Below are 27165 nucleotides of genomic sequence, written 5' to 3' on the forward strand. Positions count from 1 at the left end.
TGTTATTTAGACAACAATTGGTTTAATCTGACTTGAGGATTGCTATTCTTTCATAAACCATACTATTTTATATCTGTTCTAAAAAAGGCATTGTTGTTAAAGCAAGTATCTATTTTCAAAGAAAGACTTTCAAAATCCGTTCTAAGAATAGTAGTAACATTGATAAATTGGGATGTCATGAAATACAATCTTTGGGATAAAATATAAATATCTTATTCAGCTAAGTAAATGAATCAGAGGTAATAATATTTTTTTTAGAAAATTATTCTCAATTATGTCTGATAACCTGATATGAAAAAACTTGTTTAATTTAAGGAATACAAATAAAGAACCCCCTGCTTGTAGAAGAGATACTATGGTCAAAGCCCTTGGTATATACCAGCCTGGTAATAAAGCTCAAAGTAGTCCACATATTATAGCAGTATCAACTTCATAGGGGTTATAATAAAAGTTGTGACTGAACCTACAATTAAAAACATTACTGCCTAATGTTGGGAAATAATAACAGAGACAATACAGTGCTTTTTGGCATATGCACTGGCGCACCGAAAATGTGAGTACTGTTGTTATGAAATTGAAATTTATATACAGAAAACATATATTTCTAAGTTTAGTACAGTGAAGGAACAGTATGTGAATGTGTGCCTGTTATACAATACAAGTATTTGATATTTCATTCAATTATCATAAAGCAGCAGCAGGATTCTCATTGAAAAGCTCTGTAATAAATGGTACCTGAACAAAATGGTGGTTTGGTACTCCATTGATTTCCTTGACAGACTAATTGTTGTTAAAGCAAGTATCTATTTTCAAAGAAAGACTTTCAAAATCCGTTCTAAGAATAGTAGTAACATTGATAAATTGGGATGTCATGAAATATAGTCTTTGGGATAAAATATAAATATCTTATTCAGCTAAGTAAATGAATCAGAGGTATTAATATTTTTTTAGAAAATTATTTTCAATTATGTCTGATAACCTGATATGAAAAAACTTGTTTAATTTAAGGAATACAAATAGGGAACCCCCTGCTTGCTATCTCGAGGTATAATTACCTAATTACTTATTATATTACCAACATTGGTCTGTTTTTGCAGACTGGATGACTCTCAGCTACCTCTACTGTTGTTTGTACTAAGACTGTACATTTCAAAAATGTTGTTTTAATAAACCATTATGTTTCTTTTAGCAAGTTATTTCTGTTACCCATCTTAATACCCCTGAAGAAGCAGAAAAAGATTCTACAAAATGTGTCAAGTCGGGATAAAGGTGTTTAGTTGTGGTGGCACTACCAGCTATGTAATTGTTAATTACATTGGCAGATGGATATAATTTTATGAATATAGTAAATTTTTTGTCCTTGCAATTTTGTGATTAGGAGAGTATTAATATTGTTGCCCCAAAAGTCCCATCATACATCGTTATTAGGTTTATGTGCAGTTCCAATGCCTAGATCAGGGAACCCATGAAACTTTTAGTTTACTTACTGGGAACTTTTACTATATTTACTATATGCACAGCACACAGTATAGTAGTTTGGTATTCAGTGGGAGGAATGCCACTTACATTGCTGACCAGTGGGAAGGATGGAATAAAGTAGAAAAAAATAATTGGAGTCAGTTAACCTGACCTGAGAAATCCAAACTGGTTTTTGCTCAAGTAACCCCTTGAAATCTCTGGGGAAACCCTAAGGTTCCTATGAAACCCTGATTAAGAAACACTGATCCATAAGATTGTAAATAGAGTTGAGGGACTAGCATGGTTTTAACCCAAGTGTTTTCATAAACCCACCAAAATTATGTTGGATTTGACAAATGGTTCAAAACCATAATGCACTATATGGTTTAATGTCAGCAGGGTTAAAAAGGCCACAAAAGGGGGATTTGTTATCTGTCGGCCCCCTCACTTTAATTGTGAGAGGTTCAGCATAATTGGGGAAATGTGCTTTAGTTCTGATTGCTCTCTCTTTTGGCAATCATTTTCTTTGCTACCTTTTTAATTTGGGACATTTTGTGTTGCATTTTATTTTGTGGTTGATTTAAGGTCAACATTTACTTTTAGCTTTCATCCTGTCCATCAGAGCAGATCAACTTAAAGCTAATACAACAATATATATATTGAGATACTATGGTCAAAGCCCTTGGCATATACCAGCCTGGTATTAAAGGTCAAAGTAGTCCACATAATATAGCAGTATCAACTTCATAGGGGTTATAATAAAAGTTGTGACTGAACCTACAGTTAAAAACATTACTGCCTAAAATTTTGTTAAAGGGAAATAATGACAGAGACAATACAGTGCTTTTTGGCATACGCACGGGCGCACTGAAAAAGTGAGTACTGTTGTTATGAAATTGAAATTTATATACAGAAAACATAGAGATAGTTCTAAGTTTAGTACAGGGAATGAACAGTATGTGAATGTGTGCCTGTTATACAATACAAGTATTTGATATTTCATTCAATTATCATTAAGCAGCAGCAGGATTCTCATTGAAAAGCTCTGTAATAAATGGTACCTGAACAAAATGGTGGTTTGGTACTCCATTGATTTCCTTGACAGACTAACAAAGAGTTTGACTTAACACATAATTTGAAGTTGATGTTGTACGAACAAAGCTCATTACTGGTATGATCACATCCTGTCATTATGTGAATGGTGGTTTTCAGGAACTGCACCACTCATAACAATCATCAAACAATAGGAACGTTGATGGCAACACGTCCCAGCCATTCCGTAATATGCAAAGCCAGTAGTGTTCCCACTGGCTGATGGTTGTTAGAAGTGATCCTGTACCTAATTCACAGCTAAAACCCCTATGGAATGGATCCCAGGCATTTTCAAGCAGTTGGTAAATCTATTATAAACAATTATTCAGTTTTTTCAATAATCTGCTATGACAGTGAATTTACTGCATGCAGGCCATTGGACTATTTATCCTCAGTCAACCCTAAAAAGTTTACAATAATGTTTATAATTTGCAATTATGTCCTCTGTCAGAAGAACCTAGATGGTAATGGGAACAACACAAAAATACCATTCCTCCAATTAGCATGGTGTACTATATAGGATATGGTAGAATGGAGATTAACTCCTTGTTAGGAAATGTCACCAATCAAGAACCGGCCATGGGGGATTCAAGTAAAAACACTAATTTTTCTGGGTGGCAATAAGAGCTTCTCACCAGGTGTCAAGAAAGCAAAAGTACCTTTTGGAAAACATTTCCTGAGTCACTTGAGCCAAAATGGTACACAGCTATTGAATGTATTACGTTTGGGAAGACAGCAGTACATGTAATATTTAGTCAATATGCATGTCAGTTTATAAGATATTGTTTTAGGACTTTACAATTTCTTAAAAAAATGAGTGTACATTTTCACACACTGCAAATTATGGCAAAGAATATTTCAATTGCTAGTAATTTCTCTGAAAACTCTTACAAATAGCAAAAAATCAATATGTAGTAAATGTATCATACTTTGTTTAATATCCTCCTTCCAAACACTGAGATTTAGGCTGGGCACACTGTCACACAATACAAAGTCCTCTGGATATTTTCCTGTAACAAAGGCATCAAGTGGTACGTGGCTTAGGCCTGTATTATCACAAACCACACGGGAAAGAGAATTCTTCTCAAGTTCCTTTCTCTGAGTCTCAGTAAACACCATTGGGTTTTCATACCAAAACCTGTGAGGTAGAATAAAAATCAAATAAAGATATATGTGAAAATGTAACAACTTTTAACAACTTTTAAAATGATAGATGTTTGAACTTTAGAGCAGGCTATTATTATTATTATTATTAATAATAATAATAATAATAATAATAATAATAATAATAATAGAAATATTAATACACAGTATTTATTTAGCACTAACATATTACACAATGCTGTCCATTAAATAGGGGTTGCAAATGACAGGCAGATACAGACAGTGACTCAGAAGGAGGAGAGGACCCTGCCCCGAAGAGCTTACAATCTAAGAGGTGGGGAAGCAGCATACAATAGGGGGGGTATGAATTTGGTGAGTGAGTAGTGAGGGTTTTAAGAGACAGAAGAAGACAGGTAGGTAAGTTTAAAAAGGTTTTAAGGGATCCTTTAAAGGAGCAGAAAGTAGGAGCAAGCCAAATGGGTTGTGGAAAACCATTTCAGAGTCGGGGCAGCTCTAGAAAGGTCTTGGAGCCATGCATGTGATGAGGTTCATATACACAATAAACAATAAAAAGAGAACTTGATATTTACTTAAAAAGGCGCCTTATTTAAATCATTTTAATATCAAATAGGAAAAGGACACTTACATGGAAACTCTATTAGCTGTTTTGGGTTAAGCTTCAGCGCTTTGAGTATAACATTGTAAAACATTGTAAATCTAACTGGGCATGTGTTGTATATGTTCTGTCTGTGATATGAGGTTATGGATAAAATGATATCTCCCAATTTCCATAAATGAAATCAAACCTGAAAGAATTGAACTAAGATAATCTCCACATTTTAGCTTTGATATTTCATTACTAACCATAACAATCAGTGATAATGGAAAGCTCTATCTATATAGGATTGGTTTCTCCCCCGGAAGATCGATAATTGGTTTTCAGAATAAGTTTTTCTTTAGAGATTTCTATGCTAAAGTCTATTTCACTGAGCATGCTTTAGCCAGAATTGATTCCCTAATCTTAGGGAAATTAACTCTGCATAGAGTATTTCTTCAAAGTTCATTAGTATTTTAAAAAGATCATTCTGCAAGGTACGCTCAGTCTGCCTCAACTTTAGGATCTCCTTTTTCCAACCAATATATATTCATAAAGCGTTTTCAACACAGTAGGGAGCTTGCTGTTTGATATTGAGACTGGAATTACAGAAAGTTTATTTTTTCATTTCGATTGATTCTTCAAATCGTCACATTTGATGACTAAGTCACAATAGCTTCAGAATGTCTCTCTTTGTAGTTCACAGTGTTACAGTTGCTTGAAGTGAACAATACCATAACTCATTCAAGGAGTTCAGTCCTGAAAGCAAAATGTTTCTTTTAACACTTCGTTTTTCTTAAATTTGTTGCCTACATGAAGGCCACGATGTTTGCAATATATTGCCTCAGTTAGATATTCCATCCACAGCTACTTTATATCTCCTGATATGCATAGAAATATTTGAGAGAGAAAGAACTCAAGAGTCAAGGTTCTGATATGGTTGTTCTGGGGGATACATTGTGCTCTAAGGTGAGTAGTGAACCAAACTCATATGTGGGTAGTGAGCTTCTAAAAACCTCAGCAAGTATCCACAGTATACATGCCAATTATGGTACAGGCTTAGTTGTATGCAGGTGACATGCAGCGATGACAGGTCCAGAATCCTGTCATCATTACATCCTAGCAAACCACAATCTTCCCCACACTTCCACTGTGGACCGGAGATCTTCTTGGTTGGCCATTGGGTAGCCACTGAGATGTAACCCCTACATGCACATTGCCTCTGCTGACTGACTCTGTATGTAGCACCAATGCACCCAGTGCCAAGCTCTACACTACATGGCACATGTACCGTATAGAGCTAAAACAAAAACGACATCAGGAGCCAGGGAGTTATTTTTTTTTACAAAAGAGATATTGCATTGGTTTGACGTTGAAAATATGGATAAACTCTGGTTGAAGTAAATTTTTTTCAGACCAGTCCAAATAAAAAACTGTATAAATTAGGAAAACTAGATATGGCTCAAATCAAATAAAGTTTTTAATATGTTGCCGGGTATTGAAAGTCCAAGAGGTTTTTCCTCCTGATATCAGTAAATGCCAGAGCATAATCTGCATTTGATAGAAGACACTACTCAGATCAGGTGCCAATATGTTTTTCTGGTTTTAACATAACGAAAACTGAAAAATGTACAGGCAGATATCTGTACATCAGCAGTGTTGATGACCCATACATCTTTGCCGCTGGCGACACATCGGCAATGGAAGAGTGATGTGGGGGAGCCTTCTACACGACTGTGTTGAATTTCTCCTTCACTGCCCTTAATTGCCACCAAATCTTTCTCACTAATGAGAAGTCAGTAAAAGAGGACAGTAAAGCAGATACAGACAGTGACTCAGAAGGAGGAGAGGACCCTGCCCCGAAGAGCTTACAATCTAAGAGGTGGGGAAGCAGCATACAATAGGGGGGGGTATGAATTTGGTGAGTGAGTAGTGAGGGTTTTAAGAGACAGAAGAAGACAGGTAGGTAAGTTTAAAAAGGTTTTAAGGGATCCTTTAAAGGAGCAGAAAGTAGGAGCAAGCCAAATGGGTTGTGGAAAACCATTTCAGAGTCGGGGCAGCTCTAGAAAGGTCTTGGAGCCATGCATGTGATGAGGTTCATATACACAATAAACAATAAAAAGAGAACTTGATATTTACTTAAAAAGGCGCCTTATTTAAATCATTTTAATATCAAATAGGAAAAGGACACTTACATGGAAACTCTATTAGCTGTTTTGGGTTAAGCTTCAGCGCTTTGAGTATAACATTGTAAAACATTGTAAATCTAACTGGGCATGTGTTGTATATGTTCTGTCTGTGATATGAGGTTATGGATAAAATGATATCTCCCAATTTCCATAAATGAAATCAAACCTGAAAGAATTGAACTAAGATAATCTCCACATTTTAGCTTTGATATTTCATTACTAACCATAACAATCAGTGATAATGGAAAGCTCTATCTATATAGGATTGGTTTCTCCCCCGGAAGATCGATAATTGGTTTTCAGAATAAGTTTTTCTTTAGAGATTTCTATGCTAAAGTCTATTTCACTGAGCATGCTTTAGCCAGAATTGATTCCCTAATCTTAGGGAAATTAACTCTGCATAGAGTATTTCTTCAAAGTTCATTAGTATTTTAAAAAGATCATTCTGCAAGGTACGCTCAGTCTGCCTCAACTTTAGGATCTCCTTTTTCCAACCAATATATATTCATAAAGTGTTTTCAACACAGTAGGGAGCTTGCTGTTTGATATTGAGACTGGAATTACAGAAAGTTTATTTTTTCATTTCGATTGATTCTTCAAATCGTCACATTTGATGACTAAGTCACAATAGCTTCAGAATGTCTCTCTTTGTAGTTCACAGTGTTACAGTTGCTTGAAGTGAACAATACCATAACTCATTCAAGGAGTTCAGTCCTGAAAGCAAAATGTTTCTTTTAACACTTCGTTTTTCTTAAATTTGTTGCCTACATGAAGGCCACGATGTTTGCAATATATTGCCTCAGTTAGATATTCCATCCACAGCTACTTTATATCTCCTGATATGCATAGAAATATTTGAGAGAGAAAGAACTCAAGAGTCAAGGTTCTGATATGGTTGTTCTGGGGGATACATTGTGCTCTAAGGTGAGTAGTGAACCAAACTCATATGTGGGTAGTGAGCTTCTAAAAACCTCAGCAAGTATCCACAGTATACATGCCAATTATGGTACAGGCTTAGTTGTATGCAGGTGACATGCAGCGATGACAGGTCCAGAATCCTGTCATCATTACATCCTAGCAAACCACAATCTTCCCCACACTTCCACTGTGGACCGGAGATCTTCTTGGTTGGCCATTGGGTAGCCACTGAGATGTAACCCCTACATGCACATTGCCTCTGCTGACTGACTCTGTATGTAGCACCAATGCACCCAGTGCCAAGCTCTACACTACATGGCACATGTACCGTATAGAGCTAAAACAAAAACGACATCAGGAGCCAGGGAGTTATTTTTTTTACAAAAGAGATATTGCATTGGTTTGACGTTGAAAATATGGATAAACTCTGGTTGAAGTAAATTTTTTTCAGACCAGTCCAAATAAAAAACTGTATAAATTAGGAAAACTAGATATGGCTCAAATCAAATAAAGTTTTTAATATGTTGCCGGGTATTGAAAGTCCAAGAGGTTTTTCCTCCTGATATCAGTAAATGCCAGAGCATAATCTGCATTTGATAGAAGACACTACTCAGATCAGGTGCCAATATGTTTTTCTGGTTTTAACATAACGAAAACTGAAAAATGTACAGGCAGATATCTGTACATCAGCAGTGTTGATGACCCATACATCTTTGCCGCTGGCGACACATCGGCAATGGAAGAGTGATGTGGGGGAGCCTTCTACACGACTGTGTTGAATTTCTCCTTCACTGCCCTTAATTGCCACCAAATCTTTCTCACTAATGAGAAGTCAGTAAAAGAGGACACATTTCTAGCCAGTTAGTGTAGAAAAGATTCCATATAACTGGTATGTTGTTGTTTGCCAGCAATCTGATACATTTACAAAATTATTTAGAAGATTTACTATTTTGGATACTAAGGTAAGCAACAGAAAACAAAGGATAGACAAGTCTTTGGGGCATTTATAAAAGAGCAATACATCAGATTCCTAGGAAAGTTTTATGAATAAGGGGTACTTTTATTCCACCTTATAATTAAAGTGGCCGGTACTGTTTTTATGAACAAACTCTAGAATGTGATCACAACATGTACTAATGCTTTTCCTACAGTATTGCTGGCATCTTTAAAAACATAAAATTGCAATCAGACCTGATTGTCACTTTTGAAGAGTCTAGAGTTCGCAACTTTAATAAGTGCCAATAAGTGTTGTTTTATTATTCATTCTGTTAAACAGTTTTGCAATTTCTAAAGAAAATAGAGAGGATGATAAGTACCATTAAGGTTAAATTGTCCTATATTTTGTCATTTTATAACCAAGTAGGCTAAAATATAACATTTGTTTGTAAGCAGCTGCTAGTGGCACATTACTGAAATAATGTATTGTTAATAATGTGGATCAGGTGGAATGGATTTAAGGACAGTTGATATAGCTGTAAAGTAAAAAGTGGATCTGCTGCTAAGTGCTGCATGGGGTTTTTAGTTCTGAACTAGATTCATGATGAGTGTGATAGGAATGCACTCATTACAGCAAACAGACCTTATAGGCCGTGTAGAAATCATAAAAAAGATAAAGTCACCTTTTTCTGCTGTTGCTTTAATACCTTTGGTTTTTTGGTTATAATATAAATCTTTAGGGTAATAGCTTTCTAATCCTGTCTTTTCATTTTTTTTTCAACCCAAACTCCTCCAAAATATATGATTGTAGCACTTCATTTATAAATGTATATTTTTAGCTGTTGCCTTCAGCATGTTCATGTTTTAGTTCTACACACTGTTAGATGTTCGGTCTATTTTTCATGCGGCATTTCCTCCATCTTTTGCAGATATACATGGGTGTCCCAAGATATAGGTTGACTTGTGATAAATATATCAGTGTGTCCCAGTTCAGTCATTTTAACTCTGTAGGGAGGCTTCAGTTAATCATAAGAAGACAGTCACACTCTGGTGATGCTTTACTCTGTTTCAGTTAAATGATTTGCTTCTCATCAGATTTAAAGTGTAAGTTCACCACTGCAGCTAAAAAAAAAGAAGCATTGCATGTGCTGACACATTTATTTTACATATGCTTTATAATAAAATTCACTAACATGCTTAGTATTTCTAGGGATAGCAACCTAGTTTTCAATTATAACTTCTTACCTTTGCTTTTTCATACCCTGTAACATGAGAGTTGCCAAATGTGTAAACCTTGACCTGTTTACATTTACAATATTTAAAATGAATGTATATTTAAAATGAACCCAGTCTCACATTATTTACCAAATTCAGGATTTTCAAATGGTTTCCTTGTCTGCAGTTACATTGAAGGAAACCATTTGAAAATCCTGAGCTTGGTAAAAAACGTAAAGCTGGGTTCATCTTAATTATCCATTCATTTTAATATATCACTTGCACAATTAGGTGTTTAAAAAAAACAGAATCACTATTTACTGTTTGTCCTAAAATGTCCTTTCAAGTATGAAGGCTGAATGCCCAGTTTGCCCCTATTTCATGGAAGGAAACAGGTGTAACCCTGTCCTATTAGGAAACAGAATACAATAAAATAAAAGTTAAAAAAAAACTTCCCTGTAAGTATTACTTCTCTTCTAATGTTTATGTAACATCCTAATGTTCTGGCTGGGATGCTTCCAGTGGACATTCTGTCTTTAAACCAGAAAACTCCCAGTGTTTAAGTGGAACTAGAGTTCAGTTTTGAATATATGTGATCAGACAAGTCTGCACTGCAGAAAGGGGATCTCTATCTACTTCTGTAATAATATCATGCTGAGAATGTGCCAGGACCAGGACCAATGAAAATGTCATCCCAGCCTGGCCAGTCAAGAAGGCCAAAGATCAGAAGCAGGAAGAAGAAAATAAAGAAAAGGACAGCGCCTGTGGCGGAACATGGGCAGGTGAGTTTATTTTAAAACCTGCAATCAGGCAGGTAAAGTTATTTTATTGCAGACAGAAAATTGCCTGTCCCTTCTACCATAAAGGATCTGCTTGGTTGCATTTTATTAATTTAAAGAGTTTAGTTTCAGAGTTTTAGCTTTAATAAATATTCCTATGAAACAAGTAATACCTGGAATGTGGTAAGTGCCAGCACGTTGCAAAGTGAAGAACAGTGTTAAAGTTAAAAGAAAGGTAATCAGTGTTGAATATAATAAGATTTGGTCATCCCCTTTAGGGCAATGCATTAAACCATGCAGTTGGAGTTGGATTAAGCCATTAAGTCACATCATTTTTAGTTACCTGTCTCCATCTCGCAGTGCTTTCATTTGCTTAGCAATTAGACATGCAAACAAAGGTCCAGTTCTAGAGTTGGGGAGAAGATCCTCTATTAAACCACCCAGCCAGACATCTATATTATTAGGATGCCCGTAAAGCTCTATAACTTTGTCGATTATATTGGCATCAGATATAACAATTTTTAAGTCTGCTGTACTGTTTAACCTTGGCAATGCACAATATTCTCTCCAGTCATTGTATCCTGTAAATAAATAACATAAATAAAAGGATTGAAATTAGACATTTTGCTGAATGCCTATTCCCATCTTATTTTTTTTTTTTGGACTGTGATCCCCTGTCCTGTTTTTATTTTGCATGCATTACTATGTTGCAGCTTTTGCCTTGTAGTATCATCACCATGCTTCACATCTTGCAGGGCAGTGTACAATTTGGTGTAACTCTGGCGTTTCTTCTTTTGGCAGCATACGTAAATTCATCTTTCCTTCTGGTATCAAGCAGGTGGTAAGCAAGTTCTGCAGCTGCATGACAAAATCCCCAGGGAACCACATTCTGTGATATGCCATAAATTAAGCTCTGTAAATGCAATATTTATTGTTTAAATACTTTAATAAAATAAGTAAGTTTCTGCACAGCACATTTATTTTATAGATACTGTGAGTATGCTGTGAGTGCAAGGTTAAGCAGCCTCCTGATTAACATTCTTTATAAATTATTGATTTGACTAATACTCATCTTCTTCATACCATGGGGTCAGCCCAAATGTATGCTCCACCATGGTCCAGCACTGGTCTTTTTACAACAATGTCATTTAACCCACTTTCCATGACCCCTTGATACACCCCCAGGGGTCTATCATTAAGTTGTTCTGAGCTCACAAAAGATTGCTGCAGAAAACATTACATGGTGCTGCTCACTGTAGCATTCAGGATTCACAAACAGTCACTGCAGAAACAAGAAGTATATCCAGGGATGTCATATAATTAGCCAAAAAAAATTATATTTAAAAAAAAATAAAGCTGATGCGGTCTTTCCAGGAAAAAAGAGGGGAAAGTAGGAGGTAGCTTGGTAAAAATTCAAATAGGACTGTTTTTGGTTAACTTAAAAAATAAAAATATTAAAAAAAAAGAAAAGTCAGGAAAATTTAAAACATTTCTTTCCTGTACCCTATACTTTATATTGTAGGTGGCTGTTCCAAGTGTTGAGATGATAATTGCAAATTATTATAACTATAAGTAACTAAGTTTTCCAAAGTGAAACGTTAGGTAATTTCTCATTTCTCAGTACAAACAATATTAATTGTACACTGATACAAATATAAAGGAAGAATGTAGGTGGTAACATATACTGTCTCTCTGCCCTGCAATTTAAAGTTTATCAAAAACTTAGGCATCCTTTGAGTTTAAAATATAGAACCTCTTCACGATCGTATTTTTTAGACCTAAAAAAAAATGTTTGTCCTTTACTACAGGGAAGCTCTTTGCACACTCAAAACAAACAAAATAGAGAAAAAATGTCAGTCTTGACATTAATAATAAAACATCTCAAAATGCTCTGGGAATGATATGAAAAAAGTTTGGAGACTGTTTGCTGAAAGAATAAAGAATATATACAGAACTTACATAACTCTTGGCAGCACTTTAGAAAATAACAGAACTTCTGACAACTGCAACACATTGATCTTTGGTCTTTAGAAAGCAATGTATCCTGGACAAAAGAGAAAAGTAACCTGGTAAGCCATGGTCACGACCCCGCTGCAAATCAAGGGATGCCAAATCCATTGAACCATTAATGGATAGTACAAGCAGATTTTCTGTTAACTCTTCATTCATAAGCTGCTTCTGTGTCTGCAGTTTTGCTGGTTTTCCTAACAGACCTCTTATCAAGGGATCCAGACCACCTAAAATGTAAAAATAAATAAGTATTAACACATTTAATATGAATTAACCTCACCATCATGCATGTTTGATATATGGAATGAAAAGGTGTAAAATGTCCCATGGGAAGGTTATTCCAAACTGGATACTGTAACTTGGCTTTATTCAGCACTTGGACCGCAATTTTTATGATAAATGATCGATATCCAAGAATTTTTGTCTAAAAGATATGATGAAATATATGTCTGAACTTGCAGACTAACAGACCAGCCGAATAATACATTTTGGGCAATCCTTAAAGGTAGTCTGTTAGATACAAAAATTACAAAATCGTGTGATTTGATTATCCTTTAATTTATTTCAGTCAATTTAGGGATTGTTTGTGCATTCTAAGTAGACAACCAAATCTTCCATGGTTACATAGTTACAAGTAGGTTAGTTTGAAAAGACACCATTAAGTTTAACCACTAGGGAAATAAACTTATCCCAGATATAAAACCCTATAAGACATAGTTGGTCCACAGGAAGGCAAGAAACCCTGGTACAATTTGCTCCAACAGGGGAAAAAAATTCCTTTGATTCCATGAGACAATCGGATGTTCCCTGGATCAACAGTCTCTGTTATTTTTAATTTAAAGCCCTAATACCCAGTTATATTCTGTGTTTCTAGAAAAACATCAAAATTTAGGTACTTCCTGAGTACACAGAAATATTTAGAAGATTATTAAAGGCACCGCTAAACATTTCCACCTTGGCTGAATTTTACCTTTCCTGACAGGTTTGCAAACTTTTTGTCAGTAATGTGGACTATTTTCAAAGATTACAATCTTTTAAAAATTGAAATGCATTTATTTATGAATATGTTTACAGAAGGATGCATTCACAACATTTTGGGAAATGTGATTCTCTTTTGACTTTTTAAGGCCTATTTGCAGATTAGGAACAGTAAACAATAGACTTCATAGAATAAAGAACCTGCAGGTATTTATACTTGTATTTGTACTTTATATTCATCACCTGAACAAGTCATAGTTTTGTCATCATAGTTTTGCATAATTTGGTTTTCTTCTTTTCGGAAAGAAAAAAAGGGAAAAAGTTGATATATATATTTATTTAAAATCACTATTAAACTATGGTTTGATTGGATGATATGAGTTGCTGCACTTTGCACATCATCATAGCATTGTCCAATTAAATTGAATTACAAAAGGCTATAAAAGTGAGGTATTTTTTAGGAGGGAGAAAGAGGGGGAGGAGGGATATCCAAAGTGTCAACCCCCCCTCCCCTCCTTTTATATCTAAGTGAGGTGCCCGGATTAGAAACCAATTAATGTCCCACCTTACATGCTTAATGACAAGACAGTAGAATTGTTAATTATTATTTATTAATTTTTCTCTACAATCAAATCAGGTCCCTTAAAATATAATTTTGTATTTTTTAAATTGGATACTACTAACGGCATATTGAATATTTAGTTAGCATTACAATCTGTAGATTATTCTTTTAATTAATATTTGACAAATTATACATTGGCTAAAAAATGGCTAAATCATTACTCCTTAATTAATTTTTGGACAACAAATAAATAATAATTTAATATAAATACATCACATTTTTTATGGTGAATTAAGCAGACTGAATTATTCAATAGTGATTCTTGAAATTGGTTTCTCTAAACAATTGAACTAAGCTCAATCTTCAAATTTATTTTAAAGAGCTCCAAATAAAAGTACTGCAGACTATGCTAATACGAAATACTAATAATACTTCTATATTATTATATAAATGATTCTATTATTATAAACTATATAAATAAGTTCTTTCCTTGGTAAACCAAAGTTAATGAAGAATTAGACCCAAATAATGAGCAATTTAACAAAATAATTTTTATTTTAATTTTTTTTTAAATAGATATGGTAACATATTTTCCATGTTAGGAGTATGGATTGAATATTGTGAAGTTCAGCAACAGTTGAACACAGGTTTAGAGGTAAACTTCCATGCTGCCTAAATGCATAGACAGAGTCCATACATAAATTAAAATCTTATTAACATACATTCCTGATAAATAACCACTGATAGAGTTACACCAATACATTTAAACAACAACAACATTAAATGTTTGAAGAATATTTAATGTGTACAATGTATCTAGCTCATGTATGCTAACAATGTTGATTAACTCTTTTTGAAACTTGGTATATGGAAGAGGCATGTATATTTTTTAACTGTTGTTTCTTAATGAAGGAAATAAAAGGTATATGACATTTTTTTTATAAATCCACTGCCGTTAAAGTCACGTATTTTTCTTGTTCTTGTATTCTTCAATGTATATTTGAAGACCAGACAATATTAATTATAAAAGGACTAAATGTTTGTAAATGTTAGTATCTTCCACTTCTCATATCAGAATGGGGACAAAAATCTGGAGCCTTTAGGTAGAACTTTAGGCACATATTTTAAATGTATTTTTATAGAATGGTGAAGAGATAGATAAATCGTATGCTGGACATGCTTGTATAGAGTACACACACGACACAATGCTCCAAAGAATGTAAGAAAATCCCCTTGCTCAAATCAGCACATACTACTTTTTAAAGTTATTAGCTCTAAAATAATGTAGATAGGGAAAGGAATCTTAGAATGCCATATTGGGGACAAAATGAGAAGATTAAAAATTAAAGTGTTTGTTTTAGATGACTGCAAAACTCAATTTTATTTTAAAGGACAGCAAAAAAGTTATAGCAGCCAACCAGGATTTACATTTTAACTTGTGTAAGACAGACAGACCAAGTAAAACCTGATTTCTGACTAGGTTGCAATACTTTTCCTATTGATAAATCAAAAATGTTGTGTTTCTGCTCAAACATATGACATGAACGTCACGGCAAAAAGCATAATAAATTCCATGCTTGGGTTCCTCCCAAATTTTAATCCATATTTCCTCTAGTATTTATATCAACACTGTTTTCCAGGGATGAGTTTGTCAGCTATGAACTACTACTTTGTCATATTGCTAGGCTTTGGATAGAAAAATGATGTTCTTATTGTTATCTTTGTGTTATTGTTTTTCTGTGTTCTCTTAAAGTTATGTTCTGGTGACACAACAGGTGAACAAAATGGGCCTGATTTATTAAAGTTCTTTAAGACTGGAAAGGATACACTTTCATCAGTGAAGCTGGGTGATCCAGCAAACCTGGAATGGATTTCTTAATGTAATTTGCTATTTGTTAGCAAATGGTTTCAATCCTGGACCGGATCCGTTTCAGGTTTGCTGGATCACCCAGGTTAATTAATAAAAATGTATCCTCTTCAGTTTTGGAGAGCCTAAATAAATCAGGCCCAATGTCTGCATTAGGCAAATAATAACAAGATTAAACTGCCAACACAAAGGTTTGTTAGCTTCAATTGCTGATTTCTTTTTGAAGTTGCCAACTTCAGAGCTTTGATTGCCATCCATTCTAGAGATATTCTGAACAGAGTAAAGCATGCATCCAATAAAACCAGCACATATGAAATGCACATTGTTTAATCTTACCTTCTTTTATTATTCTCCAGGGCCGAAAGAAAACCTCACTCAGTAGTATACTTGGATAAAGTGGGTGCTCTCTATAGTGAGAATCCAGTCTATGAAGAATAGGAGGTATGGTTGCATGGCCAAAGCGAAACGCTGCTGTTGAAAATACATTTGAAACCGAGGGATCTGTGTTTTCATCATAGCCTTGATATTTGCCCACATACTGATCAAAGGCTGATGAACCAATGATTTTAGTAATATAATCCCGAACAGTGATGATCTAATAAAACAGAAATAATATTTTTATGCTTAGACATTTGTGGAAAAAATACTCATCTTTTACCTATCTATTTACCTATCATCTACATGTATGTTTGCCTCCTTCCTTCCTTTAATGCTTCAGATTTGTATCTCTTCTTTTCCTTCCTGCCATCCCCTCTTACTTTTTGAACTTCTGCATTTTCCTATTTCCTTAATACTTCTTTCCTTCCATTGCCTTATTTCCATGAACTCTGCATGTTCCTATTTGTTTATTTCTGCTTCCTTCCTTCCATTGCTTTTCTTGGTTCTTTACTTCCTTCTTTTCCCATTTTATCTCTGAATGTTCCTTTTTTCTATTTCTGCCTCTTTCCTTTTTTGCTTTCTTTTTTTTCTCTTCCTTCCGTTCTATTTGATCACTGTATTCATTTTTCTTTCTTTCTTTCTTTCTTTCTTTCTTTCTTTCTTTCTTTCTTTCTTTCTTTCTTTCTCTCTCTCTCTCTCTCTCTCTCTCTCTCTCTCTCTCTTTCTTTCTTTCTTTCTTTCCCTTCCTTCTTTCCTTTCTATTTGATCTCCGCTTGTCCTTACTTCTGCTTCCTTCCACTTCCTTCCTCATTTTCTATTTGATCTCTATGTGTTCTTATTTCCATTCTTCCTATACTCGTTTCTAGCTTTCTTTTATCCATTGGGACAATATATTTTTTTTTCCTAATTAAATAGGAGTAATTTGGCTTTATTTGATAACACAAAAGAATGTGATGATTTTAAGAACAATCATCTTGCTAGGAGCAGAAAAATTGCTGATTTCAAGTTACTGAGAGGACTTGCATGGCTCTGTACAGTATAATAATTCTATGACTGTCTTTACCTTCACTGGTTCAATTATGGAATCGGTGCTCATCATTAAGCCACTCACTCTCTTGTTCTCTGCTGCCTCATCATATTTCTCCAGTTTTATCTGTAAATCCCCTCTCCATGCATTCTAATCAGCCAAACCCATAGAGGATTGTTTTTTTCACCAACTGCATAAAATGAAATTGTTTCCTTGTCACCAGCACGCAGAGCTGAGCTTACAGGCGAACATCTTGCTCCAGATTACAATAACAACGCTTGTAAGCAATCTTTACTGTTACTTGTCAAAATTCTAGATTTGTGCTGTTAGCCAGCCTCTTATTAAGACATGCACTGTGAAAACTTGCCAAGCTCATGTTTTTTTCCTTTTACTTTCTATTAGCCTTGATGACCTGGACTGTCACACTCCCTCCCTGTCCAGTTGTTACTAGTGGAAACTAAAGACAAAAAAACTGTTCATAATAGAATCCTTGACCTCTTATTTACTGCCAACAACCATTGTTTGACTTAGCATTTCCATGTTTTGTACTATTAGCCATTCAAACATTTTTTTATCTTAGGCACAGGATTCCTGCAGCAACAGCTATTGCTTTTAATCTAATATCCTGGCCGCTTATCTGGATTTGTTCTGCAGAAGAATATCTAATGTGTGTTCCCGGGCGCAGATCGATGGAACACTGTACAGATGTTAAATCAGATTTGCACCCTTTGAAATACATTTTGAAAATGTCTTTGTGAGAATAATTTTTATCCTAAAAACAATAAAATGATATTGTTACTATGCTTGTACAGAACAATGAAAAAATTCAGAATGACGATTAATTAAAATTATTATTGCACCTTAAGAAATAAAAATAGAAAAGCCATATTGCAATGCTGCTTACATTTCTTAAAGGTAATATTTCATATACGTCAAATAAAGAAAGAAGGAAAAAAATGTTCTTCATTGAAAATTGCATAGATTGCTAGTTGCTAGAATTGGGTGTGGAACTTGGCCCAGGTCACACTAGCGATCAAATCACTGTACAGAACTCACCAGAGACAGAATTGCTAAAGTCTGCAGTGAAAATACTTACATGCTAGCATATGTTGTATTCTTTCCATATGGATGAGCAAGACATCAGTTCTTTACTGTAAGTCACTAGGGAGAGTGCAATGGCTTGGTCATCCAGTTGGTGAGGGAGTGACACATGAAAGAGTTTCACTGGCATGCTGGGTTCTGCTGCAAGATTGCTTTGGTCGTACATAGCTCTGACTCAGGAATGTTTCCCGAGTAAATTTTATATGGACTAGAATTGTTATCTTAGCACCATAGATAGTTTAAGAGCCAGTGCTATGTTACAGAGTCTGAATACATTGGGCCTGTTTTATCAAAACCAGAGAACATTAACTATCATGAGAGAACCTGGATGATCCAGGAAACGTAGAATAAATTTCTTAAAAATCATTTGCTATTAGTTGGCTAATATGTTATATCTGGGACCAGATCACTTCCAGGTTTGCTGGATTATTCATGTTTTCCCATGACAGTCGATCTTCTCCATTTTTGGAGAGCTTTAATAAAACGGGCCCATTGTGTCTGATGTACTAAAGGAGTAAAAGTTGCTCAATTTGCAAAGAAAATTTTTACTTGGCTTTGTGAACTTTTGTTGTGAATGTGATTCATTTTGTAAAAAAAGAAAAAAAATTATTTTTGCTTACACAAGATCAAAGAGCAAAGTGAACACTCCCTACTATTTACTAGAGGGAGGAAAAATTCCATTGTAAAATAATATTACATTTTGCAGTACTAAATAGGCCACATTCTTTTTCTAGACAGGAGGGCTAACAATTCAAGATAAAAGATATTTAAGGGGAACAGATAAGATATTGGAGAGTAAGAGTAAGCATGTGATGTGTCTTATGATGTCTTCTGGGTCAGTTTCTCTTCTAAATGGAATTCTCCTATTTCAATTGGTTCTAATGTTTTGATCCATTGAGTATGAAGGGGAACCAAACATGAACAGGCCTAGCACCAGGGAAAACAGTCGTGACTGGGTAAAGTTTTCTAACCTACCCAATGCTTTTGTACCCCAAAGATACTCTTTTGATGTTGTCATGAACTTGACCTTATTTTCCTGCAGAAATATTAGTGTAGATTGGGACCCCCAAGTTCTTGTCTATACCTAAAATATAAAGTCTTTCTTTTTCATTATGTATTTTTTCTTGCTTGAAGTCTACGCAATGTACATATGCTTATTACTGAAAAGTTTGTTTTCTGTAATGAAGGAAGAAAGGTTTTATATTCAAACAAAATACTCTCTAGAAGCCTTCTTCATTATATGCGAAAGGTTCCATACTGTATCATATTCATCTTATATTCTTTTCACTGACAAAGCAATATACAGAAACTGCTCTTTAAAGTTAAGGAAGAATTCACTTGCAAAATTAGAAACTAAAACATCTTATACAGCCTTCTGGTTTTAAGTAACAATTCTGTCATATAGTTTTACATACAATCTGTTCAGCAAATCTGCACGTTCTTTAATGGTTTGCAATTTATTGTAAAAAATCTTGTAAATGCAGTATAACAAAATCACCTTTTTTGAAAACTTTTAACCTAAATTTTATATTTAAAATCTCTCTGTTTTTACATTTTTAAATCTACATTCTTCAATAAAACAATATCTGGTGATCGTGCAATCAATGCCCTTGTTCAGGCGTTTCTCATTATGGTGCCCCTGTGTTTGTCACCTTGTAATGTCTGCTGCTAATGGAGACTACCAACAGCCATTCTGAAGCTGGGTTATTGATGTTGTATATGTATTTTCATGAAGGTGATTTTGCTGCGAAATTTCTATTCTATCATCAGTCTAAGTTTTAACAGTTAATCAACACAGAATTTTTACCAAATTTGCTCCTGAAATCTGGGGGACCTATACATGACTAATGTATGTAAAAATCAATAAATAAATACAGGTGATCCCTAATCCTGATCTTGTGAAAATATGTTTTAATACATATTCATAGACATTAGAGCCAATCTACTTGATCCGGCCTAGTGAATAATAGGTATCTTTACAATATCAGAATGTATTGGCCCATCAAAGAAAGTCATATCAATGGCAGAAGAAAAGTATATCTGGGGATAAAAAAATATGCTGCTCGTCTTTGTTTTGGCTTTGTTTCTTTTTTTGTTTTTTGTTCTTTTGAATTTGACCCATTTATTGAATTAAAAAAAAGTTTGAATATGCAAATGTACATCACTTTTATAAAACATTTACACATATTAGGACTGGTTCAAATAAATGGAAACTTATTTTTAAAACCCCCAAAACCAGCCTCTGGTAAATACTAACCTGATGTAATGCACCAACAATCTTCCGAGCCTCCTGGTAAGTTGTTTCAGAGCTCCAGTGAGGATTGAGGTTCTTCAGGGCTTTGGCCAAGCGATTGTGTTCTCTTACCCATAATGTATGGATTGCTGCCAAAGATATCACTTCATTGGACCTGCTTTCTCCAGCAAAGAAACATTCAATCCTTTCTTCAGAAGAAGAATGAGAATCTTGAAGGCAGAGTGATGGAGTATCGTCTACAAATGGCATGTAGTCTCTTCCATGATCAGAATATTGAGTATTTATTCTTAGCAATCCTTCCTCACTGGAATAGTTCCTCACTTTCTTTTCTACAGCTGGTGTGCTGCCATAGACTGTGGATGCATCAATAAATGAAGTTAAACTGTTAATTTGTTCTCTTGGATTATCAGTGGAAGGTATTCTGAGGATGACATTTTGATCTCCAGTTCCACATGCTGCTGTAGAGCGAAAAAATGGAATGCAGCGATTTTGAGAAAAAAACTCTTCAGTAGATATCTGTGTGAAAGGAAAATTCTATTAATGTTTTTTACAATTATTTCATACTTATTTTTATTTTTCACATCCTTCTGTAGAGCTATCATTTTATAGATAACTGAGCACTTATTGACAGACATTGGTAATTTTAGTCAGGATGAAAGTCATATGGTTTCTTAATTCCCCCAATTCTCAGATTGTAAGCTCTTTGGGGCAGGGTCCTCTCCTCCTGTGTCACTGTCTGTATTAGTCATTAGTCATTTGCATACCCTATTTAATTCACAGCGCTGTGTAATATGTTGGCGCTATATAAATCCTGTTTAAAAATAATATTAACATTTATAGGCACCAATATATACAGGACAGGCTCTCCTTAAATGGCCAGAGTGACCAATGACATTGCGCCACCTGGCGCCGTCTGATAGGAGAGTGACTGAATCCCCTGTGGCCAATCAAACTAACTATGTCCCACCCCGCGGCGAGGCAGCCGAGTGCCACGCCCTAGGGGGGTACAAGAGGCACGCATGGTAGCACCCGCACCTCTTCCCACAGCACCCCTAGGACGTGCACTACTTTGCACATGCAAAGGAGTGCTGAGAGCAGGAGTTTCAGTAACCACGTCCATAGAGATGCAAGGGATGCCGCCTGGCTGAACAGTAGTTTGGCCAGTATGGATCCCTCCGCCTGCAGAGAGAGACAAGCTGCGAGCAGAGCAGCAGCCTCGGCCATGCTGCCTGCTACAGGGGCGTCTCCCTCTGCGGGCTGGGATCCCCAGGGACGCCGCGGGCTCGCAGGACAGGTAAGTTCCTTACAAATACTTTACACTGCCACTTGGGCCTTGAGCATTATTGGACAGGTGTTAGTAGGTGAGTGGGACTTTATATACCTAGCGGGCAGGGCTTAGACTAAAAGCATAAATCAAGAGCTCTATAAAATTTACTTCACTTTTTTTTTTTTCACATAGGACACACATGAGGCTTTTTTTTAAAAAAGCTGCCTTATGATGATTTTTCCAATATATAGAAAATGATCTGCTAAGATCTACTAAGTTTGTTACGCCCAGTAAATCTGCCAATGCTATTGATGTTACTTGAAAAAAAAAGATCTTCAATAGATCAAATAAAACAATCATAACATAAAAAAAATTCTGTTAATTTTCTAAGATCTGAAACTCTAGATTTTTTTGTAGCACGTTACAAAAACCTTTTCAATCTCATTTTGCATTATATTTATAAATATTAGTTTAAAGGAGAAAGTCTAACACCACAGGATAAATGGATTAAAGTGTTACAATAATTTCACTTAATATAACATTTGACATTAGCAAAGAAAGACCAATTTAAATGTAAGGATGGAAGGGTGGATTAAATATAAGAGTTTAAAGGGATGCCTTGAGGAATATAAAACTCAATAATGATTATAACATCATCTCAATAGACCCTCCATTCACTCATCTCATTAACACAGCTAAATGCCTTATTCCTGGGGGACCAGAAAAAAACTATCCCACCATCTGTTAGAGAATGGCAAGAAGAAAATGAATTCAAAACTTTTACGCTGATAATTACTAAAAAAACTGTTACAAAACTATCCGTTTAAAAGTTGACTAAAAACAAAAACAGTCTGTAAAAAGTTTTTACTTTTTTATTATTAAACATGACACCGGGGAACACATTTTTTGTTGAGTTAGATCTTACACTTGTTTTTTACTAATATTTAGGTGGTGAATCCAGAAATGACCCCAGTTTTTGCTATCACAACCAGTTTTTACGATACAGGGTACCCTCCATTTTTGTCAAAAAACATACAAATTTTGCATACATACATGAAAAAAAAAATGAAATAACACCTTGAATGTACTGTTTATTTAAATTTCTTTTGTTCATACAAAGGATTTATTGTTACTCTATAACATTTTTTTGTCCTGATGAAATGTTCATCTTTGATTAGCAGCCGAACTTGTGGACCATCAAACACGCCGGCCTTTATTCATTCAAATGACAGGCTAGGAAATGCCAAAATGAGGTACTTGAAACAGTCTCCTTCAGTTGGCAAAGCTTTAACAAACTGCTTCATCAGACCCAGTTTATGGTGGAGAGGTGGGAATATAATATTCTTTGTAGAATGTAGAATGTACATTTGTAGAATGTTTGAATCACCTAGTTTTAGGGCAGATCTTGGAGGCCAATTCCTTTCCACCCAATGCCTCTCATGAGCTCTGTTGTCCCACATGCACAGATAACAGGGATACTTGGTGTATCCGGGTTGCTGACCAAGAATGAAGCATACCATTTTACGATCAACACAGATGACCCAATTGTGTTGGTGATATTGCAACAACTCAATGACTCACTTTATGTCTGCATATTCTTCACAAAGAGAAACTGAATGGCCTATTGGGACTGACCCAAATATATTCCCATTCTGAAGGAGGACACACTTTAAGCTCCGCTTTGAGCTATCGATGAATAGTCGCCATTCAGTTGAGTTATAGATTGAAATTCCCAATTCCTTAATTAAACCAAGTATGTTATGGCAATACACAAAGCCACTGTCAATTCTAAAGTACTATTTTAATTCTCTGGTTCAAAAGTACGATACCTTTTTTCGTTCCTTTTTCAAGTAAGTTTTTCTCATACAGTCTTGATGCTAGGAGTTCTGAAGCCTTCTTCAATAGTCTCAAATCACGTGCCAAATAATTCAACTCATGCTGATCAAATCTCTTGCGAACAGAGTCCTCTTCAGTTTCAAACTCTTCATCATTGTTGTCACCTAATTCATCACCATCATTATGTTCTTCAAGAGAGGGTAGTGTAACGAAAACCGGCACTGGGATTTTATCTGAATAAGCCACTGGGCATATAGACGATGGTATACTCTATGTTACATTTATTTTTCTTGTTTATCCTGAAGTTTTCACTATACAAAAGTAACAGTGTAATGCGCCTGGGCACACAAACCACAACCAACTCCAGATATCCTTGAATCAGGTTCATTCAAAACAGCACAGCAAAGCAAGGGTTAATTTCAATCAAGCAAGGTACAGAAGGATAAGGCAAATGCAGGTCAGTAACAATCCGAGGTCAGGGCTGGCAGCAGGCAGAATGGTCAATAACAATCCGAGGTCAGGGCTGGCAGAGTTCAATCAGAGTTAGTTTCAGACCGGGTCACTGAGGAGATGACAAGCAGATAAGGTTTAACATACACAAAGACACACCCAAGCACACTGTGGTAACAGAGGCTATAGCGGGCAATGGTGTAATGGACATGCTCTCCTTAAATGGCCAGGATGACCAATCACCTTGCGCCACCTGGCACTGTCTGATAGGAGACTGAGTAAATCCCCTGCAGCTGATTGGCCGCAGGGAATTCAAACTAACTCTGTCCCGCCCTAGGGCAAGGCAGCCGAGTGCCACGCCCTCGGGGGGTACAAGAGGGACGCATGGTGACACGCGCACCTCTTCCCACAGTACCCCTAGGACGTGCACTACTTTGCACTTGCAAAGGAGTGCTGGGAGCAGGAACCACATCCAAAGGGATGCAAGGGCTGCTGCCTGGCTGAACAGTACTTTGGCCAGGGCGGATCCCTCCGCCTGTAGAGACAGACAAGCTGGGAGCAGGGCAGCAGCCTCGGCCATGCTGCCTGCTACTGTGGCGTCCCCCTCTGTGGCTGGGAACCCCAGGGACACCGCGGGCTCGCAGGGCGGGTAAGTTCCTTACAAACAGTCACTGAAATGTTCTCCCGGCTCTTGCCAAACCATGGGTATACCAAATGGCATCTTATCACGTGTTCCCTTTGTCCACATTTGTAAACCCTCGACACACTGTTTGCACACCTTATGAGGGGCCCAAGACATATCCTGATCACCAATTTTAACTTTGAAACATGCCATTTGCTCTACAAATGTGCTGATGTTCGCCCTTTGACTGGGAATGATGAAACTGCCACAGATATAACTAAATGAATCAGGGATGTTTAGGCACTTACGACGAGAAACAGCAGAGCCAGACATGATCTGAAAGAAAGGAAATACGTGTGTAAGTAGAAAACATTTTTTTTTGCTTTTTCACTACATAGAGCAGCGTACAACCTCTGACCACACTGTCTTGTGTGTAAATGAACAGCCTATACAAATCCACACTACTGTAATCGCATTATTATAAGCGGTAGAGAAAAAACCTGATGTGATAAAAGAAAACTAACTGCACTTTCAGAAACAGCAAACCTATTTTAGTGTAAATAAGCTTAAAAATTGAGGTCAACAAAAAATGTTTTCAAAATTGTTGCCCAGTGTAATCATTAAAGGGCCGATAAAACATAGTTACTTTCTGTTGTGTATATGATTTTTAAAACATTATTTTATTTTAAACACATTAAATTGCTATCATCTATATTAAAGAATTTATTCATATTCAAGTCAACCAGAATCCATGGTATGCTTGATTGACTTTCACAGAACTATTTCTATGTTGGTCCACCTAAAGCTGAATTTCTTTCTATTCATTTATACATGATGAAATTTACTTCCTCCATTATATGACTCTACAGTATGTGAGTCCAGCACTGACTTATATCTGTTCCATAAATCTGACCAAACAAGCCAAACTTACTTATTGTTTCTTTCCAACACATTCTCTTTGGCTAGTACAGTACAGCCTTCAAAAAACAGAAATTGTCTAAAGCTCTCAGTTTTATTGAAAATCCCCCCAAAAGTTTACTAATTATTTTAGGGTAATGGGGGCTTTTGAGTTCTTTTTCTTCATGTCACATCTTAATGGCCATCAGTTTGGTATGTTCTTTGGTAACTTCTATTGTCTTGGAGAACAGTTTATATGCAGGTAAGGAAATACCAAAGAACTGAAACGAAAAATGTAATGTTCAAAAGGGCATGGTTTAGAAAGGGGCTCTACTATGCACATAGTAAAAGGAGATAATCAGAGGTAGAAAGTTTTTTAGTGAACCTTAGCCGACAGGAACAGATGTCAAAAACCATGTAATATTCTACCATGTAATATACCATGTAAAATAAATGCAAATATATGAAGAATTATAACAAACATACAGAACAAGTGCTAGAGAGCAGAATCTATGCAGGTTCTCAGAATCAAACCCAGCAATAGGTAGCAAATTAAAAACAACTATGATTCCAATTATGTTGGCGCTATATAAATCCTGTTTAATAATAATAATTAACTTTTAGTACCTATTGTGTAAACCCTGAAGGGTTTATTTATCATTTATTCTTTATTAAAGATTTACCCAACTTTCATCCCAGATACAGAAACTTCTCACGTGATATTCGATGTGAAAAATGTGGGAATTTTGTTAAGTGATGTTGGGTTGAAATTTTTAATAAATAGACTGCTGTGCATTGTTAAGTAGTCCTCAGTTTGTGATATGATTGACAGTAAAGTGCCATTATTTTAGGAGAAATAAAGGTGGTATTTCCATTGCCCAATTCATAAAAGTGGCAATCAGCTGACGTGATCATCACTTTTATATATGAATTTTTTTTAAGTTTTACTACTAGCAATGCATTTATAAGGTAGCTATTAATCCACAAACCAGATCCCCAAATGGCTTTCACAACTACTTTTCAAAACTACAATAGAGATTATTGTTGTTTGTTTCAAACACCCTGTTCACAATTTTGCTGCATTTACCATTTTGCAAAATAAATGGCTCCCCATTAGGGATGGGGCAAGCGAATTTTTAAAACTCGATCTCGCAGCGTGTTCGGCTGTTCTCCCTTACCGAAATTCCAAGCAAGAATGCCCGGTGTAAATTCGTCAAACAAGATAGAATTAAAAAAATAAAAATACATAAAAAAAAAAAAGATTGCAGGCTGTGCTGATCAATGAATGCAGCGCCGGCTGCATTCATTGATCAGCTCAGTGTGCGATCTTTGGCACTAGAGGTTAAATGGGGACAAGTCTCCCCATTCAAAACCTCTAGTGCCCTCTGATTGGCTGAGGAAAGCTTGTCCCCATTTACCCTCTAGTGCCAGGGATTGCTCACATGATTCCTAGAGCTGCATGAAAGAATGCAGCCGTGAGAATCCACTCCAATCCCGGGGCACTAGAGGTTAATTAACCTCTAGTGCCTGGGGATCGCAAACAGGAGGATTCCCAGAGCAGCATGAACGATTGCAGCCCTAAGAATCCACTGCGATCCCGGTTCAGTAGAGGTTAATTAACCTCTAGTGC

General features: G+C 35.8%; 1 protein-coding gene across 1 annotated transcript in view; it reads right to left on the reverse strand.

The window, feature by feature from the left end:
• The window catches only part of TPO (thyroid peroxidase), a 69767-nt gene that overhangs the window by 17409 nt on the left and 25193 nt on the right, over positions 1–27165 (reverse strand). The window contains exons 7-11 of the mRNA XM_072410094.1: positions 20467–20979; positions 16040–16298; positions 12353–12523; positions 10630–10867; positions 3480–3688 (exon numbers count right to left, since the gene is read on the reverse strand). Of these exons, the coding sequence (XP_072266195.1) occupies positions 3480–3688; positions 10630–10867; positions 12353–12523; positions 16040–16298; positions 20467–20979 (1390 nt within the window). The remainder of the gene's footprint in view (positions 1–3479; positions 3689–10629; positions 10868–12352; positions 12524–16039; positions 16299–20466; positions 20980–27165) is intronic.

The sequence above is a fragment of the Pyxicephalus adspersus genome, chromosome 4 (genome assembly GCF_032062135.1).
Source record: "Pyxicephalus adspersus chromosome 4, UCB_Pads_2.0, whole genome shotgun sequence".
In the NCBI taxonomy this organism is placed as follows: domain Eukaryota; kingdom Metazoa; phylum Chordata; class Amphibia; order Anura; family Pyxicephalidae; genus Pyxicephalus; species Pyxicephalus adspersus.